The 16,724-nt window shown below is 45.8% G+C and overlaps 1 protein-coding gene across 2 annotated transcripts in view; it reads left to right on the forward strand.

The window, feature by feature from the left end:
• The window catches only part of BRINP1 (BMP/retinoic acid inducible neural specific 1), a 171,107-nt gene that overhangs the window by 128,999 nt on the left and 25,384 nt on the right, over positions 1 to 16,724 (forward strand). For both annotated transcript variants that reach the window (XM_044265033.1, XM_044265032.1), the window contains one exon: positions 12,291 to 12,527. In XM_044265033.1, the coding sequence (XP_044120968.1) occupies positions 12,291 to 12,527 (237 nt within the window). The remainder of the gene's footprint in view (positions 1 to 12,290; positions 12,528 to 16,724) is intronic.

Below are 16,724 nucleotides of genomic sequence, written 5' to 3' on the forward strand. Positions count from 1 at the left end.
TGCATAGATATACCACATTTTGTTTGCCCATTCATGGGTTAATGAACATGTAGACTGTCTCCACTGTTTGACTTTCATGAATAGTGCTGATTATACATAAAAATGCACTGCCATGTGACTAACATGGCATCTCCCTGTGGGAGATGTATACCTCTCAGCAAGATGGCATTGGACTTGGCCACATGGTTTGTTTTTGCCAATAGAACATAGGAGAATATATCTCGTGCTCAGTCTTAGCAGCCACATGAGGAGACAATGTCTGGCATGGCTTTTGCCCTTTTCCTTCCATCATGATAATGATATATGCCTTAACAAAGCTGCCCCTTTGAGTCTAGAGGAAACACAAATCAAAACCATGATGAGATACCACCTCACACCAGTCAGAAGGGCTAAAATTAACACAGGAAACAACAGATATTGGTGAGGATGGAAAGAAGGGGGAAATACTCTTACACTATGGGTGGGAATGAAAACTGGTGCAGCCACTCTGGAAAACAGTATGGAGGTTCCTCAAAAGGTTAAAAATAGAGGTACTCTATGACCTAGCAATTGCACTAAGTAAGTATTATAGAGGAGGCAAAACTACAGATTTGAAGATACATGCACCCCAATGTTTATAGCGACATTATTAACAATACCCAAACTACGGAAAGAGCTCAAGTGCCCATCGACTGATGAATGAATAAAAGAGATGTCATCCATATACACAATGGAATATTACTCAGCCATCAAAAGGAATGAAATCTTGCCATTTTGAATAACATGGATGGAGCTAGAGAGTATAGTGCTGAATGAAAGAAGTCAGTTAGAGAAAGACAGATATCATGATTTTACTCATATGTAGAATTTGGGAAACAAAATAGATGAACGTGTGGCAAGGGGGAAATAAAGAGAAGGAGAGAGAAAGAAATAGACCATAGGAGATTCTTAACTATAGAGAACAAACTGGGTTGTTGGAAGGAGGTGGGTGGGGGTTGGCTAGACGGGTGATGGGCATTAAGGAGGGCACTTATTGTGATGAGCACTGGGTGTTGTATGTAAATAATGAATCACTAAATTCTACTCCTGCAACCAGTACTACACTATAGGTAAACTAAGTAGAATTCAAATAAAAATTTGGAAGGAAAAAAAAAACAAAAACAAAAACGAAGAAGACATCGGGATAGAGCCAAAGCTCAGCCAACATAAAACATGAGAAAGAAGTAAACCTTTGTGATTATAAGCCGCTGTGATTCTGAGAATATTTGTTACCACAAAGTAACTTAACAAAAGCTCAATAATACTGAAACATCGGATTAAACAGCATAAACCACACTTATTTACTACAGGACTTCTCAGTGCCTTAACTATGCTGTGTATTACAAGTCTCAAGAGGTAGATTAAATACAGAGTTTCCTGAATGTATTTGGTCTTGGTTACATTTGCACATAACTTGGCAAATGCTGGACTGTTCATGCCATTTGGGTTCAACCCTGCCCTAAATAAATTTTTCAGACTCCTTTACTCTTTTTTTTTTTTTAAAGATTTTATTTATTTGACAGAGAGAGACACAGTGAGAGAGGGATAACAAGCAGGGAGAGTGGGAGAGGGAGAAGAAGGCTTTCCACTGAGTAGGGAGCCCAACACGGGGCTCAATCCCAGGACTTTGGGATCAGGACCTGAGCTGAAGGCAGATGCTTAACCACTGAGCCACCCAGGCACCCCCCAGACTCCTTTACTTTTATGAAAGTACAGAGTTCTTTTTTTCTTCTTCTTCTACTGAAACTGGTGTATATTTATGTGTGTTATTTTGTTGTAATTTTATATTTATGAATCTTGTTCTCTCCCAACTGGAGCTCTGTGAGACCAGGAAACTGTGTTTTACTCAGTTTCTCTATCTCTGGCATTAAGTTCAGCACCTGTTTCAAAAAAACTGGTGAGTGAATGGACTTTACGACAATTGCTGGATAGTGCAGCTCTATTTTTGCATACCTGTCATGAGCTAACTCTGTGCTTGATATCTTGCAAAGATGGCAAAAAAATACAAGAAACAGTTACAGGTCTTAAGAGTCATAATGTGTAGCAGTGGATCCAAAACAGAATGTGTGCTAAAATTAATAGTCAGGATCTTTAGCATCATTATTCTCTTAGGGTGTTTTTTGGTTCTGTTTGTTTGTTTGTTTGTTTCTCAGATGTTTCTGAGCACCTGTTCCTTTCACTATTGAGTCAAAGTTGAAATCGTTTTAGATTTCAAGCTATGATGTTGGGAAAGATGATACAAGTCCTACTCAGGAAAGACGGCTGTAGAGAGGTGGGACATGCGAGGCACAGAGCAGAGAACCACAGTCCTCTCTGAAACATGTTCTGTCTCAATTCGCCTTCATTCAAACCTATTTCCTGCAAACCCGCTACTCTGCTAGCTGACAGGGAAAGGGAACATGAACCGAGGCACTGCCTCTGGCATTCAAGGAGATCGCAGACCAGGTGGAACGTGAACATAAAGACACGTAACGTGGTGTGATGGGTGTCCTGTTAGAATTTGAGTTGTGTGCAAGGAGCTCTTGGTTGCCAGTGGAGGGGATGCCTGAGATCACCAAAGTCCTCTGGGGAAAGCGATAGAAGACAGAGTGAGGACAAGAAAAGACATTAGTCCAACAACTATTCCCACGCGTTACCTGATCTACTTTGTTTTCTAGTTCATGGAGGTGTCAGTTACATACAGAAAAGTTCAACCTCTGGAGGTGAAGAGTTCTGTGAAGTTGGAATTTCCGGTCATGTGACGAAGATACCACCAGAGTTAGGATACAAAACGTTTTATTTGATTTTTATATGGACCCGATCATGGAAGCTTTAATGAGGAAGCAGAAGCAGAGACGTTAAGCCTCTTGATGCTAGCTTCCCAATGTCCTACTGTTAATAAGAGCTGGAGGCATAAATTTGAATAGGAGAGAACTTTCTGCCTTTGTGGGGCAGTGGCACTGATGTGGCAGGACGTGCCAAGGAGAGGGAAATAGAGAAGGTTTGGAGACATCAGCTGATCGAGGGATCGGGTAGCATAGTTTTGTAGATGTCACAGTTGATTTTTATCATGACTTCTGTGAAGAGGCTTTTAATTATATTAATCAACCTCTTCTTATACCCTCTGTGAGAGTATCTTCATGCTGAAATTTTAAGAAATTGAATTTTAAAAGTATGTTGGCCCTCGTATCATAGTTTTGACCATACTCTCTTTTTGAAAGTTAAAATTGTGGGCGCCTGAGTGGCTCAGTCGGTTAAGCATGTGCCTTTGGCTCAGGCCTTGATCCCGGGATCAAGACCCACATCGGGCTCTGTGCTCAGCTGGGAGCCTACTTCTCCCTCTCTTTCTGCCTGCGACTCCCCCTGCTTGTGCTCTCTTGCTCTCTGTCAAATAAATAAATAAAATCTTTTTTAAAAAGAAAGAAAAAAAAAGGAAGTTAAAATTGTCATGCAGAATTCTCCCTGCCCCCGACCCTTTTGTCAGCATTCATCTGTGTTTATGTAGACCCTTCATTGCCCTTCTCCTCAACTAGGCAGAAAGTCTCAGGAAAGCAGGGATTTTGCTTCTAGTTCCTTGCCCTTCCTGCAGGGTCTAGAAGATAACCTGGTGCATCACCGATGAGGCCAAATCCATCTTTGCTTAATCAGTGAACGAACAGCAGCACTGAGTAGACGCACAGAAAACCAAGGTTGAGCGAATCTTAATGGCCAGCTAGTCCAGGAGCTGGCAAACTTGCTCTGTGAAGAGCCAGATGGTCAATGTTTTAGGCTCTGTGGGCCGCACGCAGTCTCTGTTGCAACCACTCAGCTCTTCCACTGTAATGTGAAGGCGGCGATAGTCCTGAAACAAATCTGTGTGGCTGTGCTCCAATAAAATTAATTACAAAAATAAGCTGCAGGTCAATTTGGCCCCTGGGCCGGAGTTTGCCAAATCCCATATAGGCGAGGTTATGCTGTGCTAACGAACCATCCCAGACTCTCAGTGGTTGGCAGAAGTGAACGCTCCTTTCTTCCTTACGCTGCATCACGGTCACAAGTCAGCGGTGACTCTTCCCTTCCGATGGGATATGGCCATTTTCGTGGTGATGGGATAGACGAATGGATGAACCCATGTGTCTGTTCTTCTAGCTCTGTTTGGGAAGATGTACCCATTCCTTGTGCTCACATTTCATTGGCCAAAATGTGTCATGTGAACCCATCTGCGTGCAGAGGCTGGAGGCGTGTATACTTTTTGAAGGGAGGACACTGCTGGGATGGGGACCGAAGATAAGTTAATGTTAACCTCATGCCCTTTTGAGCCTTGGGTTCTTTAAATTCTGCCTGTACACTTCCAGTGATGAGCAGTCTTCTACCTACGGGGGCAACCTGTTTCATCCCTCAGAACCCCTGATATTAAAGAGGTTTTTGTTTTATTGTGCTGAATTTCATTTACTTGAATCTTTCATCTAAAGGTTCCAAGTCTATTGCTTAAGGTCCCAAAGACAGGAGGATCCTTGGGAACACAGAAGGTTACTCTACCCAGAAGGGGGCGCCAGAACCCACCCACTTTCCCCCTAGGTAGCTGCCTTTCTTCATTTCCCCCGAGTGCAAATGACCCATCACGGAGACAGGGCTGAACTTCTGAATGAGATCATAGCCTTTTCGCCCTTTCTGCACGGTTTCACCGGGTGAATTATCGTCTTATTTTCATTCCACTCCAATGAGCTGTCAGCGATGGATACTGTAATTCACAGCAATAGAAACACAAACAGATGGGTAATTGACCTGCATGCCTTCATTACACTGGAGTTCAGAATGGCTGTTGGAGCCATAAAGTCCTTTATCTGCCAGTCTGAGATCCCTGGGCTTTCACAAGGAAGGGGATCGGGCTGGCTTTCTGCAAAAGGTTTAGTCCTTGTTGTTCTCCCCACCTTGTGCTTTTCAGAAATGGACAGAATTTGACAAGCAGAACTTAGCAGGTACAAGGCAACAGCTGGGACTCCTCTGGGGCTCAGAGGTATCTGCAGGGGGTCACATTCTGATGCAAGAACAGGATAAAACAATATTTCTACCCAACCAAAATAGAATCTGTATTTCCCCTCTCTTTCTCTTCACCCTAAAAGAAATTGGGCATTTAATGGGCAAAGAAATAGGTCAGAAAAGAGGACATCCATCGAAACTACTATGATTTTAAGGAATTATGATATAGAGTAAAATAAAGTTCATCCAAAAAAACAAGTAAACAAACAGAACAGAAAGATACATGGTTCTTGCCTTAAACAAGACCTTAACCGATCCAGGGTGTTCAGACACTGACCCGTCTTTGCTCATGGTCGGCCCTTGGTGGGGAAACTGCGGCTCCTCTTCTTTATCTACTATAAACCATGCTCCTGTTTCAAGATCCACCCACATCCCACACACATCACGAAGTCTTCCATAATTATTGTCTTCAGGTTTATTTTCTTTCATCTTTGTCATATGTCACTGGTTGATTCAATATTTATTTATTTTTTTAAAAGATTTTATTTATTCATCTGCGACAGTGAGCATGAGTTGGGGGTGGTGCAGGGACAGAGGGAGAGGGAGGGGGAGAAGCAAACTCCTCGCCGAGAAGAAAGCTGGACATGGGGCTCCATCCCAGGACCCGAGCTGAAGGTAGATGCTTACTGACTGAGCCACCCAGGCACGCCTCAGTATTTATTTTTTTAAGATTTTATGTATTTATTTTAGAGCCAGGGCAAGTGGGCAAATGGGTAGAGGGAGCGAGGAGGAGAGAAACAGACTCCACTGAGTGTGGAGCTCGATATCACAACCCTGAGATCACGACCTGAGTCAAAGCCAAGAGTCAGACACTTCACTGACTCAGCCACCCAGGCGCCCGCCCCTATTCCATATTTAAAATATATTTATTAAACACCTGCTAGGTTCCAGGTGTAATGCTGCTTTTTGTTTTAATCATCAGTGCAGTCCTTTGTCTCTTGTACTTGGATTCTATGCTTTAGTTTTGAATCTCCAAGTAGCTCCTCTGTGTCCTTAGAACGTGAAGCATTTCCTCCAACAACCCGCCATGTACTACTTGTTGAAAGAAGCTAAGAGTTCCTCACACAAAAGAGCAGGATCAGGGTCAGAGATGAAGGTTGGACTGCAACCCCCAAATCTTAGAGGCACCTTCAGCTTGGTTGATCGGTTTCCTCTCTCCCTCACTCACCGAGCGGTCCCCTGGACCAGGTGCCAGGTTCAGACAGCAACATCGTGTCCTTGAACAGGTATCAAGAAATTCAGTGTAGGGGTCCCCAGAAAGTTCTTCTGTTACTCTAGTGCTCCCCAGTGGTTGAAACTCAACAGTGCAGTGAGTCCTCGTTTCTTTTTCTGAATCCCAGCTTATACCCTTTGTAAGGGAGAAGGATCCTCGACCTCTGCTACTGCAAGCAATGGTGTTCCTTAGAACAGGTTCCTTAGGTAGATCTCTGCCTTCTGTCATTCTTCCCTTCTGAGACTTGATCTTCTCTGAGGCGCCAGAATGCTTTTATCTCTTCTCTAGGGAACCTGGAAGCAAACACACAAACAAAAAAAGATGAACCTTAATCAAGAAAAGAAGGTGATGGTCAGGTTGGTCCTTAGCTGGAAAGAGTTCTATTGCCTGAATCTTTGGGATGTGCTGTTCCCACTTTCTAAACTGCTCTTCCTGATGACCTCCATCACCTAATTCCCATGAATCCATCAGGTCTCAGCCTAAATGCCACTTCCTCTGGGAGAGCGTCTATGACCGTCCCTATTCTAGTCTGGGGTAGGTGTTCTTCTTCTGCACTCTCCGAGCGACTTCGTGCTTCTGGTAGAACATTGGCTTCTGTTTACACACCTTCTTACTACGCCCGGAGATCCGTGAGGGCAGACACTGGGCCTGGCTGCCACATTCCCCCAGGTGTCCATAGCACGGTGCCGGGCACTCGGAAGGACCGAGAAGGAGAGAAGAAAAGGAAAGATAAAAGAGAAGGGGAAGATACCCTGATGTAGTAACAGTGGAATGGTAAATCACAGAGACCTGTAACAACTCATAGGCAGGCACCCTCTGCAGGTTTCCTACCGGCCCAAGTGGGGCTACTCAGGGGGATGTTTCCAAGAAGGACTCAAGTTCGGTTTAGAGAATGGATTATGTTCTGATGTGGCATACATGAGGAATCCTAGTGTTTATTGAACACTTACTTATGCTCTTCTCTTCGTCTGCGTGGGCTGCCGTGGCAAAATACCATAGACTGCGTGATTTGAACGAGGGACCTTCCTTTTCCAGTTCGGGAGGCTCTGAGATCATGATGCCAGCAAATTCGGGGTCTGGTGAAGGCACACTCCCGGCTGGCGGACAGCTGTGTTCTCATTGTGTGCACACGTGGCCTCTCCTCCGTGTGTGTCCGTGGAGGGAGAGGGCGAGAGAGAGGCTTTCCCGTCTCTTACTCTTCTTAAAGGATCATTAATCCTGTCGCAGAGGCCCACCTTTGTGACCTGATGTAAACCTCCTCCCCTGCCGAGGTCCTGCCTCTTGACGCCATCGCTCTGGGGGCTCGGGCTTCCGTTGACATAGGACACAAATGTTCGGCCATAGCAGCCAGCTTCTTGCTGAATGCTGTTGATGCCCCTCCCCCTCGTATATGCCTCACAGCCGTCCCGGGGTTTGAACCTCACAGGCAGGGAGCCTGGACTTCCAAGAGGCTAAGACATCTGCCGAGGCTGCTCTACATTGGAGCCACCATGGGGACACGGAGGCAGGAGGTGTCTCCGGTCCTGCTCTTTCTCGCCCCTGAGCCACAAGAGCCCTCACGTGTTCCATCATCCAGTCACCATTCCTGGATGTGAGGCCTGAGTCCGTTACTTGGGTGGTGGGACTTCAGGCCAGCTTTGGGCCAATTCCAACATCCTCCAAGTGCCTAGGCACCACTTTTTTTTTCCCCCCTTTTCTTTTCTTTTTTTCCAGTCAGAGTGAGAAAGAGAATAGCTGTTGAGTGAAAATCCAACAAGCGAGTGTCTGGAGCCTCTACTGGCTTGGCTTTAATTTATACTCTGAGGGAGAGTGTGAGGGGAACAGACAAGGCCCCTGTCCCCCTGAAGCCCACTCGCTAATGAGGGAGGTGAAAAAAAAAATAGGAAAACAAATTAATAAGATCACTTCCACCAGGAACTAATCCTATGACGAAAATAAAAGAAGCGTTTTAATTTGGGTGATCTGGGAAGGTCTGGATGGCAGGACCAGAGCCTCCCTTGAGGAGGGGCGGAGGGAGGGAAAGAAGAAGGGGATAGAGATAGCCTCCCGTGCGACAGAGGGGAGAAATCATGGTTCTGCACACAAAGACTGTACGTAAAATATAGGAAGGGATTGTGAGATGTCTGTGTTGAAGGTGAGGTAGGAGGAAGACTACGGGAGCTGGGGCAAGGAGAAGAGTACGAAGATGACGTGGTTGTTCCCACATCTACGTGCCCACTCACTCCGCAGAACAGTGAAACATTCCAATTTAAAGTATAACAAGATTTTTTTTTTTTTAAATATAATGAGATTAGGGGGAGATATCCCATATGTTCAGCACGAGTGACTTGGTGTTCAAGTGAAACTCTCAGCTATTGCCTTCTGGGTCTTTTGAGGCAAAATTTATATGCTCGGCAATAATGGTGGCCTCTCTCTCTCTCTCTCACTGTCTCTCCCTTCCTCCCACCCCGCCCCCCCATGTGTCTTTGGGAACTGTAGGGCCAGAATATTCCACCCCAGCCGGCAGCTGTATATCTTTCAAACAGTGGCTCCACAGGCCAAGTCCCCCTCCAAGTTATTTATGACTCCCATTGAAGCCGGCAGGACTCGGGCGCCAATTTGGAGGTCAGCAATGGACCTCTTTGTTGGACACAGGTCATCAGGAGACCGCTCCGGCGGTGACTGCTCTGTGAACCTCCGCTGCCGTAGAAATGGTTATGTAACTTTAAACAGTAATGACATTTTGCAGAAAAGTGCTTTTTAATTGCTACGTCTTCATTATTCTCTTTCAAAATGGCCCAGGAGATTCTGCCTCAGAGACAGCTCGGCATGATCTGCGTTTCCATTTTTAAAGAGCAATCGGTTTTGTGTTTCTGCTGCTCCCAGAAACCCCCCAACCCCAAACTTCTTCATCTGTGTTCAGTTGCATTAAATGGGGTAGGTAATACTGCCTTTTGTATCCTTGCCAAACGGAGAAATGATTTGACGCAATTTTCTAAAAATGCTCTCCCCAAATTCCTTTTGGGCTGGGACCAAGAATAGAATATTTTATCCCCTACAAAAGGGAGAAAGAAAATGATGAGCAAGCTAGAAAAATAGGACTGAGAGGAGGGTCTATAGAGTTCCAACAGAAACTTAACCCCAATCCAGAGACTCAGATGCCTATAGGGGATTGGGATCAGCTAAAAATAAATTTTGCTTTGGAAGCGAAAACCGCGATACAGATAAAATGACTCAATAATGCATAGTCTGAAGGAACCGGAGACTTAGCTGGGAAGGGACTCTGCTGCGCGATATGCTTGGCCCCATCCTGTGGTGCCTGCATCACCCTCCTGCACGGTGAGCCCTCCCCAGCCGTCGCTCAGCCTCACGCGGACCCCTTGCCCACTGGTGTGCAGCTCACCCCTGTCTTGGAGCCCGCAGCATCCAAGCCCTAGCGCTCCTTCTGTCCGTTAGAATACCTTCCATGTGGACCGATACGGATCCGCCTTCCTGAATAGCGTACCCCCACCACCGTATCTTCAACAGGACATGGAGTTCTAAACTCTGCGTCTCGTGAAGTCCTGCAAACAGCTTGAGATGCCCTGCTGAGTATTTTCTTCTTCTGATTCAATACCCACAGCTATTGTGCACCTCACCTGAAGGTTCTGTTGGCGCCTTAAAAAAAAAAAAAAAAAAAAAAATCAGTCCCGGGAGGGATTTCATCATCACTGTCCTCTTCACCACCACCACCATCATCATCATCATCACCCATAGGAATGAATTCGGGGATCTGGGCGACTCATTTCATTAAGTGCCTGACTCCTGATTTCGGCTCAGGTCATGATCTCAGGATCTTGGGATCGAGCCCCGTGTCGGGCTCCACGTGGAGCGGACACTCTTCTTGAGGATTCTCTCTCTCCCTCCCCCTGTTCTCTTCTTCTCTCTCAAATATAAATAGATCCTTTTAAAAGATACGAATGGTAACATTTATTATTTGCTTGCCATGCGCCAGGAGCTGTTCTGGACGGTCTTTGGGGATTCCTTCACTTAGTCCTCTCAACAACCTTCTGATGTAGGTACTAAAAGCATCTCCTTTTTACAAAAGAAAGAAGTAGAGCCTTAAGAGGTTTGAGGGATTTGCCCGAGATGAGTGAGGAGTACGTAGAGGGCCCTGCCTAGCAGTGCCCAGCTTTTAACTGCCTCCTGGGTCCCTGCCTTAAGGCTTGTGCTGGAGGTACCACCTTCTTTCCCACAGTGCTCTTCTGAACACAGTCTTTTTTAGCAGCCTGATGAAGACAGCTTCATTTTTTAAAAAAATAATTTGGGGGGGGGGTTGTAGAAACACAACTGTGAAGCGGAAGGAGAGAAATGTTGAGCGTATTCCGCAAACCCCTGACAAGTAGGACGAGGGGGTGTCCCTGAAGCATGAGTGAGAAGAACATGCAATCCAGAGAACAGTCACTTTTCACACAGTGGGTCGTTAAACCGTTACCTGCATACGCATTCGCGGCTGAAACGGCCGGCAGCCCCAGATGAGGCAGAGAGAAATGTCTTAGGTGAAAGTGCTTCTGGGAATTCATTTAGCCCAGAGTTGTCTTTCTAGCTCCACGCCCTGGGCTATGGTCTGCTCTGCTCCCATCACAGGGGCACGGGAGTAGTGCACACGCCCAGAGAAACCCTTCTCCATCCTCCGCTGTCAGGGTAAGACTTGGATTGGGCAGGTGTAGAGAAAAGAGTATGGGGTATGGTTCAGAGTGTTCTTCCTCTAGCCTTGGGCTTGTCTAGCCTTGGGCTTGTCCCCTCCAGGGGGCCTTGGCCTCTTTGAGTTTAGAGCAAAGAAGAAAAAAAAAAAAAAAAGTCCTCCCTGATGTCATCCTGGACTGATGCTATTTTTATGATGCACTGGTCTTACTAAATTACACCACTGTCCTTATGTTACTCTTATTCTTACTATTACTCTTATACTCTAATATTACTCCTTATATTTCTCTCATGCTTAAAATTTACCAGTGTCTCCCCATTATCCACAGGATGAAGTCCAAATTCCTTAGCATACGATACTGCCCTGAGCCCTTTGGCACCTGTTCCCCTACAGCACGGCACCCCCACCCGTCCACATTCATTCCAGCAGCTCCCAGGCATACACCTCTCCACTCTTGCTATTCCTTTCCTTAGAAGGCCCTTTCTGGTCTTCTTTTTACATGAGGATCTCTTATTTACCTTTCAGGCAGCCCCAGGGCCGTCTCCCCTATAAAGGCTTCCCTGCTATCCGAGCCAGGCTATTTGTAGCCTTCTGCTGTCCGGTCGCCTCCTACGGCCATCTCTGCTGCAGGTCTATAAAGCAATGTTAGGGTGATGTGTGTCCGTGTCTATCCCTGCTGATTACACTGTAAACTCCCCAAGGGCAAGGATCATGTCTTTTTTATCTCTATAGACCTAGTGCCTAGCTCAGGACCTGTGCTTCATAAATAGAGTTCATAAATATTTGAAGAAAGGAACACAAAAGGATTGAAGGAAATAAGAAAATAAATAAATAAATAAACAATGATCGTGTGATTTCACTAAGGGTTTTGTCCCCAAATGGAAAAGGTGTAGGCCACAATCAGCTTTGGCCTCAGTCCTAGTGTAGCAGAATAAAGTATGTCTTTCAGGGGCACCTGGGTGGCTCAGTGGGTTAAGCCTCTACCTTTCGCTCAGGTCATGATCTCAGGTCCTGGGGTCAAGCCCTGCACTGGGCTCTCTGCTCAGCAGGGAGCCTGCTTCCCTCCCTCTCTCTCTCTGCCTGCCTCTCTACCTGCTTGTGATCTCTCTCTCTCTTTCTCTCTGTCAAATAAATAAATAAAATCTTTAAAAAAAAAAAAAACGGTATGCCTTTCAGGGGTGGCCAAGGTATGACTTGGAGAAGTCTAAGTAGGAGCATTGCAACCAGAGGCCTCGCCAGTGGGGCCCTGTCTGGATCCAGGCAGACCCAGAACTGTTTTGGTTACAGTACACGGGAGAAGGCTAGCAGCTTCGGATTCCTATGCATCACCTTTCAAAACTGTTAATGAAACACCTTCTTTAACCTTTCTTTTTTCCCTCTCTTGCTATTCTCAAACAGGTCTTCAGATCATCTTCCCTCAGTATCTGCAAGAGAAGTTTGTCCAGTCGGCCTTGAGCTACATCATGTGCAATGGTGAGGGGGAGTACGTGTGTCAGAACAGCCAGTGTAGATGTCAGTGTGCGGAGGAATTCCCACAATGCAACTGCCCCATCACCGACATCCAGATCATGGAGTACACGCTGGCCAACATGGCCAAGTCTTGGGCCGAAGCTTATAAGGACCTGGAGAATTCAGGTAGAGAACCTAGTAGTACTATGTCAATGGTCCCGAGCCAAGACTAGGAAAGAAAACGGTCTAGCTGGAATTAGGACCCACTGTGAGGGAATAGTCAGTGACCCCCAACTCTTTCACTTGGGAGGGATTGGAGCCCCATGTAGTAGCCGTCATGGAGGAGGTACTCAGTCAGTCTATTCAATGGAGTCATGAATCATGTCATTGAGTTTGTGGTCCTAAGATGTATTGTCTCTACGGTACCCAGAATATAGAGTAATGCCCCATAACACAGAGAAGCTTCTGGAGAATGGAGAGTCAGAATATCTGTATTGATTCCTGAGTGTGTGTGTGTGTGTGTGTCTAAATAAATAACACACACGTGTGTGTAAATAGGTATATGTATGTAGATTTTCATACATGCACATATAGGTAAAGTGTGATACAGATATGGATATCCAAAGAATCCACAACTTGTCAAAGCTCACGTGACTTTTCAGGTACTATTTCCAGCTTTTCGAGGTTAAGAAAATTCGTGGTCGTGAATTTTAGGGGAGGAAAGTCAGTCTCCCAGGGCCATAAAGTGGGTGAGGGGCAAAGTGGGAGCTGTGCCTCCGTGGAGCTTCTAGTGAATGTGAAAGCCAGACATGAATCGTATGACCATACAAATAGTTACAACACTTTAATCAGGCGTGTGAAGAAGGAGTGAATCCGTGCAGGGGGAGGCTGACGTGGCCAAGCTGGTTGGGCGGATCAGGAGAGGGGAGTGGGGGAGAGCATCTGAGATGCAGAAATCAGTGGGTGAGTGCAGGTCAGCCAGTGAGAGGCCATCCCAGGGTGCCTAGGAAGGAGAAGACCGTGACGTGGTTAGCATGATGGTATAGGTGGGAAAAACAGGGAACGTGCAGAGATGCTGAAATAGTTAGGGTTTGATGTTACGCTGGTTCTGTGAGTTGAAGAGTTGGGTGTTGAGATTCAAGAACTTTTTTTAGGTATGTTAGTTAGACAATTTGATGGACGCTGGTACCATTCACTGAGCTAGAACACCTTAGGAGGTTTGGGAAAAAGGACTGTGTGCTCCGTATTGGACATGAAAAACTTGGGAAGCCTTGAGACTTCCACAAAGAGATGCCAAGTTAAATACTTGGCATTTAACACCAGCTCAGATATCTGCTAGCTAAATAAATGGACATATGCATATGCATTATAGTTTTTTTAAAAAAGTTAATATTCCTTAAATTTATCACAACAACTGCATTATAGCGAGTAGTAATATTCCTGCATTCTAGAGGACAGAGGGTGCCAAGACCCAGTGTCTTATCCAGGGCCCCATTGTTAGCAAATGACAGAGTCGGTGATGGAATCCCTGATTCCAAATCCAGGGCCTGTAAGAGCTTCTGGAACTTTATTAATTCTTCTTTACCCCCGAGGCCTCAGTTCCCTCATCTGATAATTGAGAGGACATGTTTGTGGTTTTCATATTTGAATTCATTTAAATGTTTCACAGAGAAAGCCTTTGATCGGACAAAATCATACCTTGGAGCTGCTGTGCACCCCAGGTGAAAGCTGAGCCATACTGAGCTGTGTTGGAAAACCGCTAGTTTTCATGAACTCAGCCCCCAGCCAGCGTGTGGAACCCATGATGCACGAGTGAGCCCGCGTTCCTGCAGCTCACATGGAGCCGGGGCCGTCCTAGAAACCTGCAGCCATCAATCCATTTAAAAAGTCCCAGGGATTCAGAGAAGAGAGGCTCGGGAAAGAAACATGATGGCCATTATTTGGCCTCAAATAAAAGAAGCATTTGATAAAATGTTTTTGCAGAGATTCTGCCGATTGCTAAAAAGCAGAGGAGAATGTTGGCTGTGTGCAATGCAGGAAAGGTCCTTAGTATCTAATCTTATTCCCAAGGAAGAGAAACCACTTTCAGTGGGTTGGCTGGGGGGTGGGTCAGGAGACACAGCTGAGAAGTCGCAGAGTAGTTGAATAGGCTACAGAAATGATTTCCATGGCACACTTTCTCTCCACAAGAGCACACACTCGCTCCAGATATCCTGTACTTATCCATTTGGAATGGTTTTATGCATTAAGACAAGCTCACCCATCTCCACATGTATATGTGGCTTGTGCGTATGGATTTTCCTCCTTTTCATTTCAGGCAATGGCCTTAAGGCCCCAGCCAACCAGGCACTTTGGAGGGATTAATGACCAGCCCAAAGGGAAAAGCCAGTGATTCCTTCATGGCCAGAGTGCTGGTGGTCAGAAAGAATCAATCTAGCTAACACACCCAAAAGGGGGTCTGTCTACACCTCCTTTACTGGGAGGGAAGCGTTCTACTTTGAGTCAAGAAAATCAAATCATTTTAACTTTTAAATTATATACCCCTATCTGACCCAGATTCAGGTTCATTGAAATGGCTGTTCTATCCTTCGAGGTCAACATAGCCTTCCACAGGAGGGCGGCATATCTTACACAGGGGCAGCCAAAGAGCACAGAGTCCTTCGGGCTAGCGTCCTGCCTCCAACCAGCTCCTTGAATAAGTCAGTCAGCCCAGCTGTACGATATCCTTTCAGTCCTACACTGCCACCACCCCCCCCCCGGACACTTTCTGTACATCAATAAGTGTTGAGACAGAGACAGTCTGAGGTCACTCTCTCCAGATTTGCATGGGGTGCCGGGATACCTGTTTGACAGATGGGGAAACTGAGGTATTGAAAGCATGATGGGTGTACAGCTGCCGAGGGGACGAGATGCGGTCTGGTCCCCGGCATGTCTGACTGTCAGTAATGACATGCCAGAAGTTTGGTGGGAGTCCAAGATTCCTGTTCTGAGCACCTTTTATTTACTTGTTTTTCTCCCAATCCGCTGGTCCTCCTTACATGTCGAGAGTAATTGAAGAGTGCTGAGGAAGGGCGTAGAATTCAGAGCCTGGCCAGAGTTCTAACTCTATCATTTACTGGCTGTGTGACCTTGGGAAATTAACTGACTTCTCTGTGTCCTAGTTTCTGTAAAAGGAGGCACTAAAAGTACTTACATCGGGTTAGGTGTAAAATCATTTATTATAGGTTAGGTGTTTCAGACTGAGCATGGTGCTTATTGAAAGCTATGTAGGCATTTTTAAAAATAAAATGAATGCCTAATGGATCTGAAATTTCCTTGCAGGTTTTACAACATGAAGTGAAAGTACTAAGCTGCAAAGAAAGTTAGATAGATCGATCGACCGATCCCTAAGCATTTAGCGTTTTTTTTCCCTGTACTATGACCAACCCCTTAACTTTTTTCCCCAATAGTGGGGGGTTGGGATGGCAGGGGTGAATGTTATATTAAAAAAACAACAGCTCAGATTTGAGTCCTGCTTCTTGTCACTCGCAGGCTGTTCTACCTTCGGAAAATCGTTCCCCCACTCTGGGCCTCAGTTTCCCTCTGTGCAGAACCAGAAAGCTAGCCTAGGGAGTCTCTGAGGCCATGTCAAGTTGTATCAAACACTGAAACTCTTAAACACAGACCCCACACACCCTGAGGCAGAAAACTTACCCCGGAGACCAAAGATTTGCCCCATCTGTTCAGCTGGGGCGTCCCCAAAATGGGACGTGACGTGAAAGGGTACATAAGCAACCTCCAGCGGGACTGGATCACACAGTGGGGAGCTTGACCCATCTCCGTTCTCCCTCGCCCTGCGGATGACACCAAAGAGAACTTTCGAGTTGGTGCTAATGTAGTTTAGCACCTGTGGTAACTCATGACCTTACTGTGCATCTCAGCGAGAGCAAGTGCAGGGGTTCAAGCATTTAATCGGCAAGAGTATCGGCCCAGGATCTGTTAAAACGGTTTTCGCCAAATTTGTGTTTCCCACTTTATTCTTTTTAACTTTATCTTATTTTTTTTATTATGTTAATTAGTCCGGCTTAATCACTCCCATTCTATTGAAAGTACGTGATGGAGGTTTTCCAATGCAAAAAAAAAAGAAAGAAAGAAAGAAAAAGAAAAAGGTGGTTTAATTGATTTGGAAAAAAAATATTAAGTAACTAGAAAGACAAATGAGATGTGACTATCATTATCAAGCTGGTGCTCTGATGACCATAGTCTTTTTTCCATGGGGACCCACTCCCTTGTGAGCGAAGGAAAAGGACCTTCCATGAAGGTGGAGAGGTCCTTGCATGGTGTGGTCAGAACAGAGAGGGCTGGAGCAGCAGCAGCATTCCTGGGCCCCAGAGGAGGGAGTTT

The sequence above is a fragment of the Neovison vison genome, chromosome 9, assembly GCF_020171115.1.
Source record: "Neovison vison isolate M4711 chromosome 9, ASM_NN_V1, whole genome shotgun sequence".
Lineage (NCBI taxonomy): Eukaryota > Metazoa > Chordata > Mammalia > Carnivora > Mustelidae > Neogale > Neogale vison.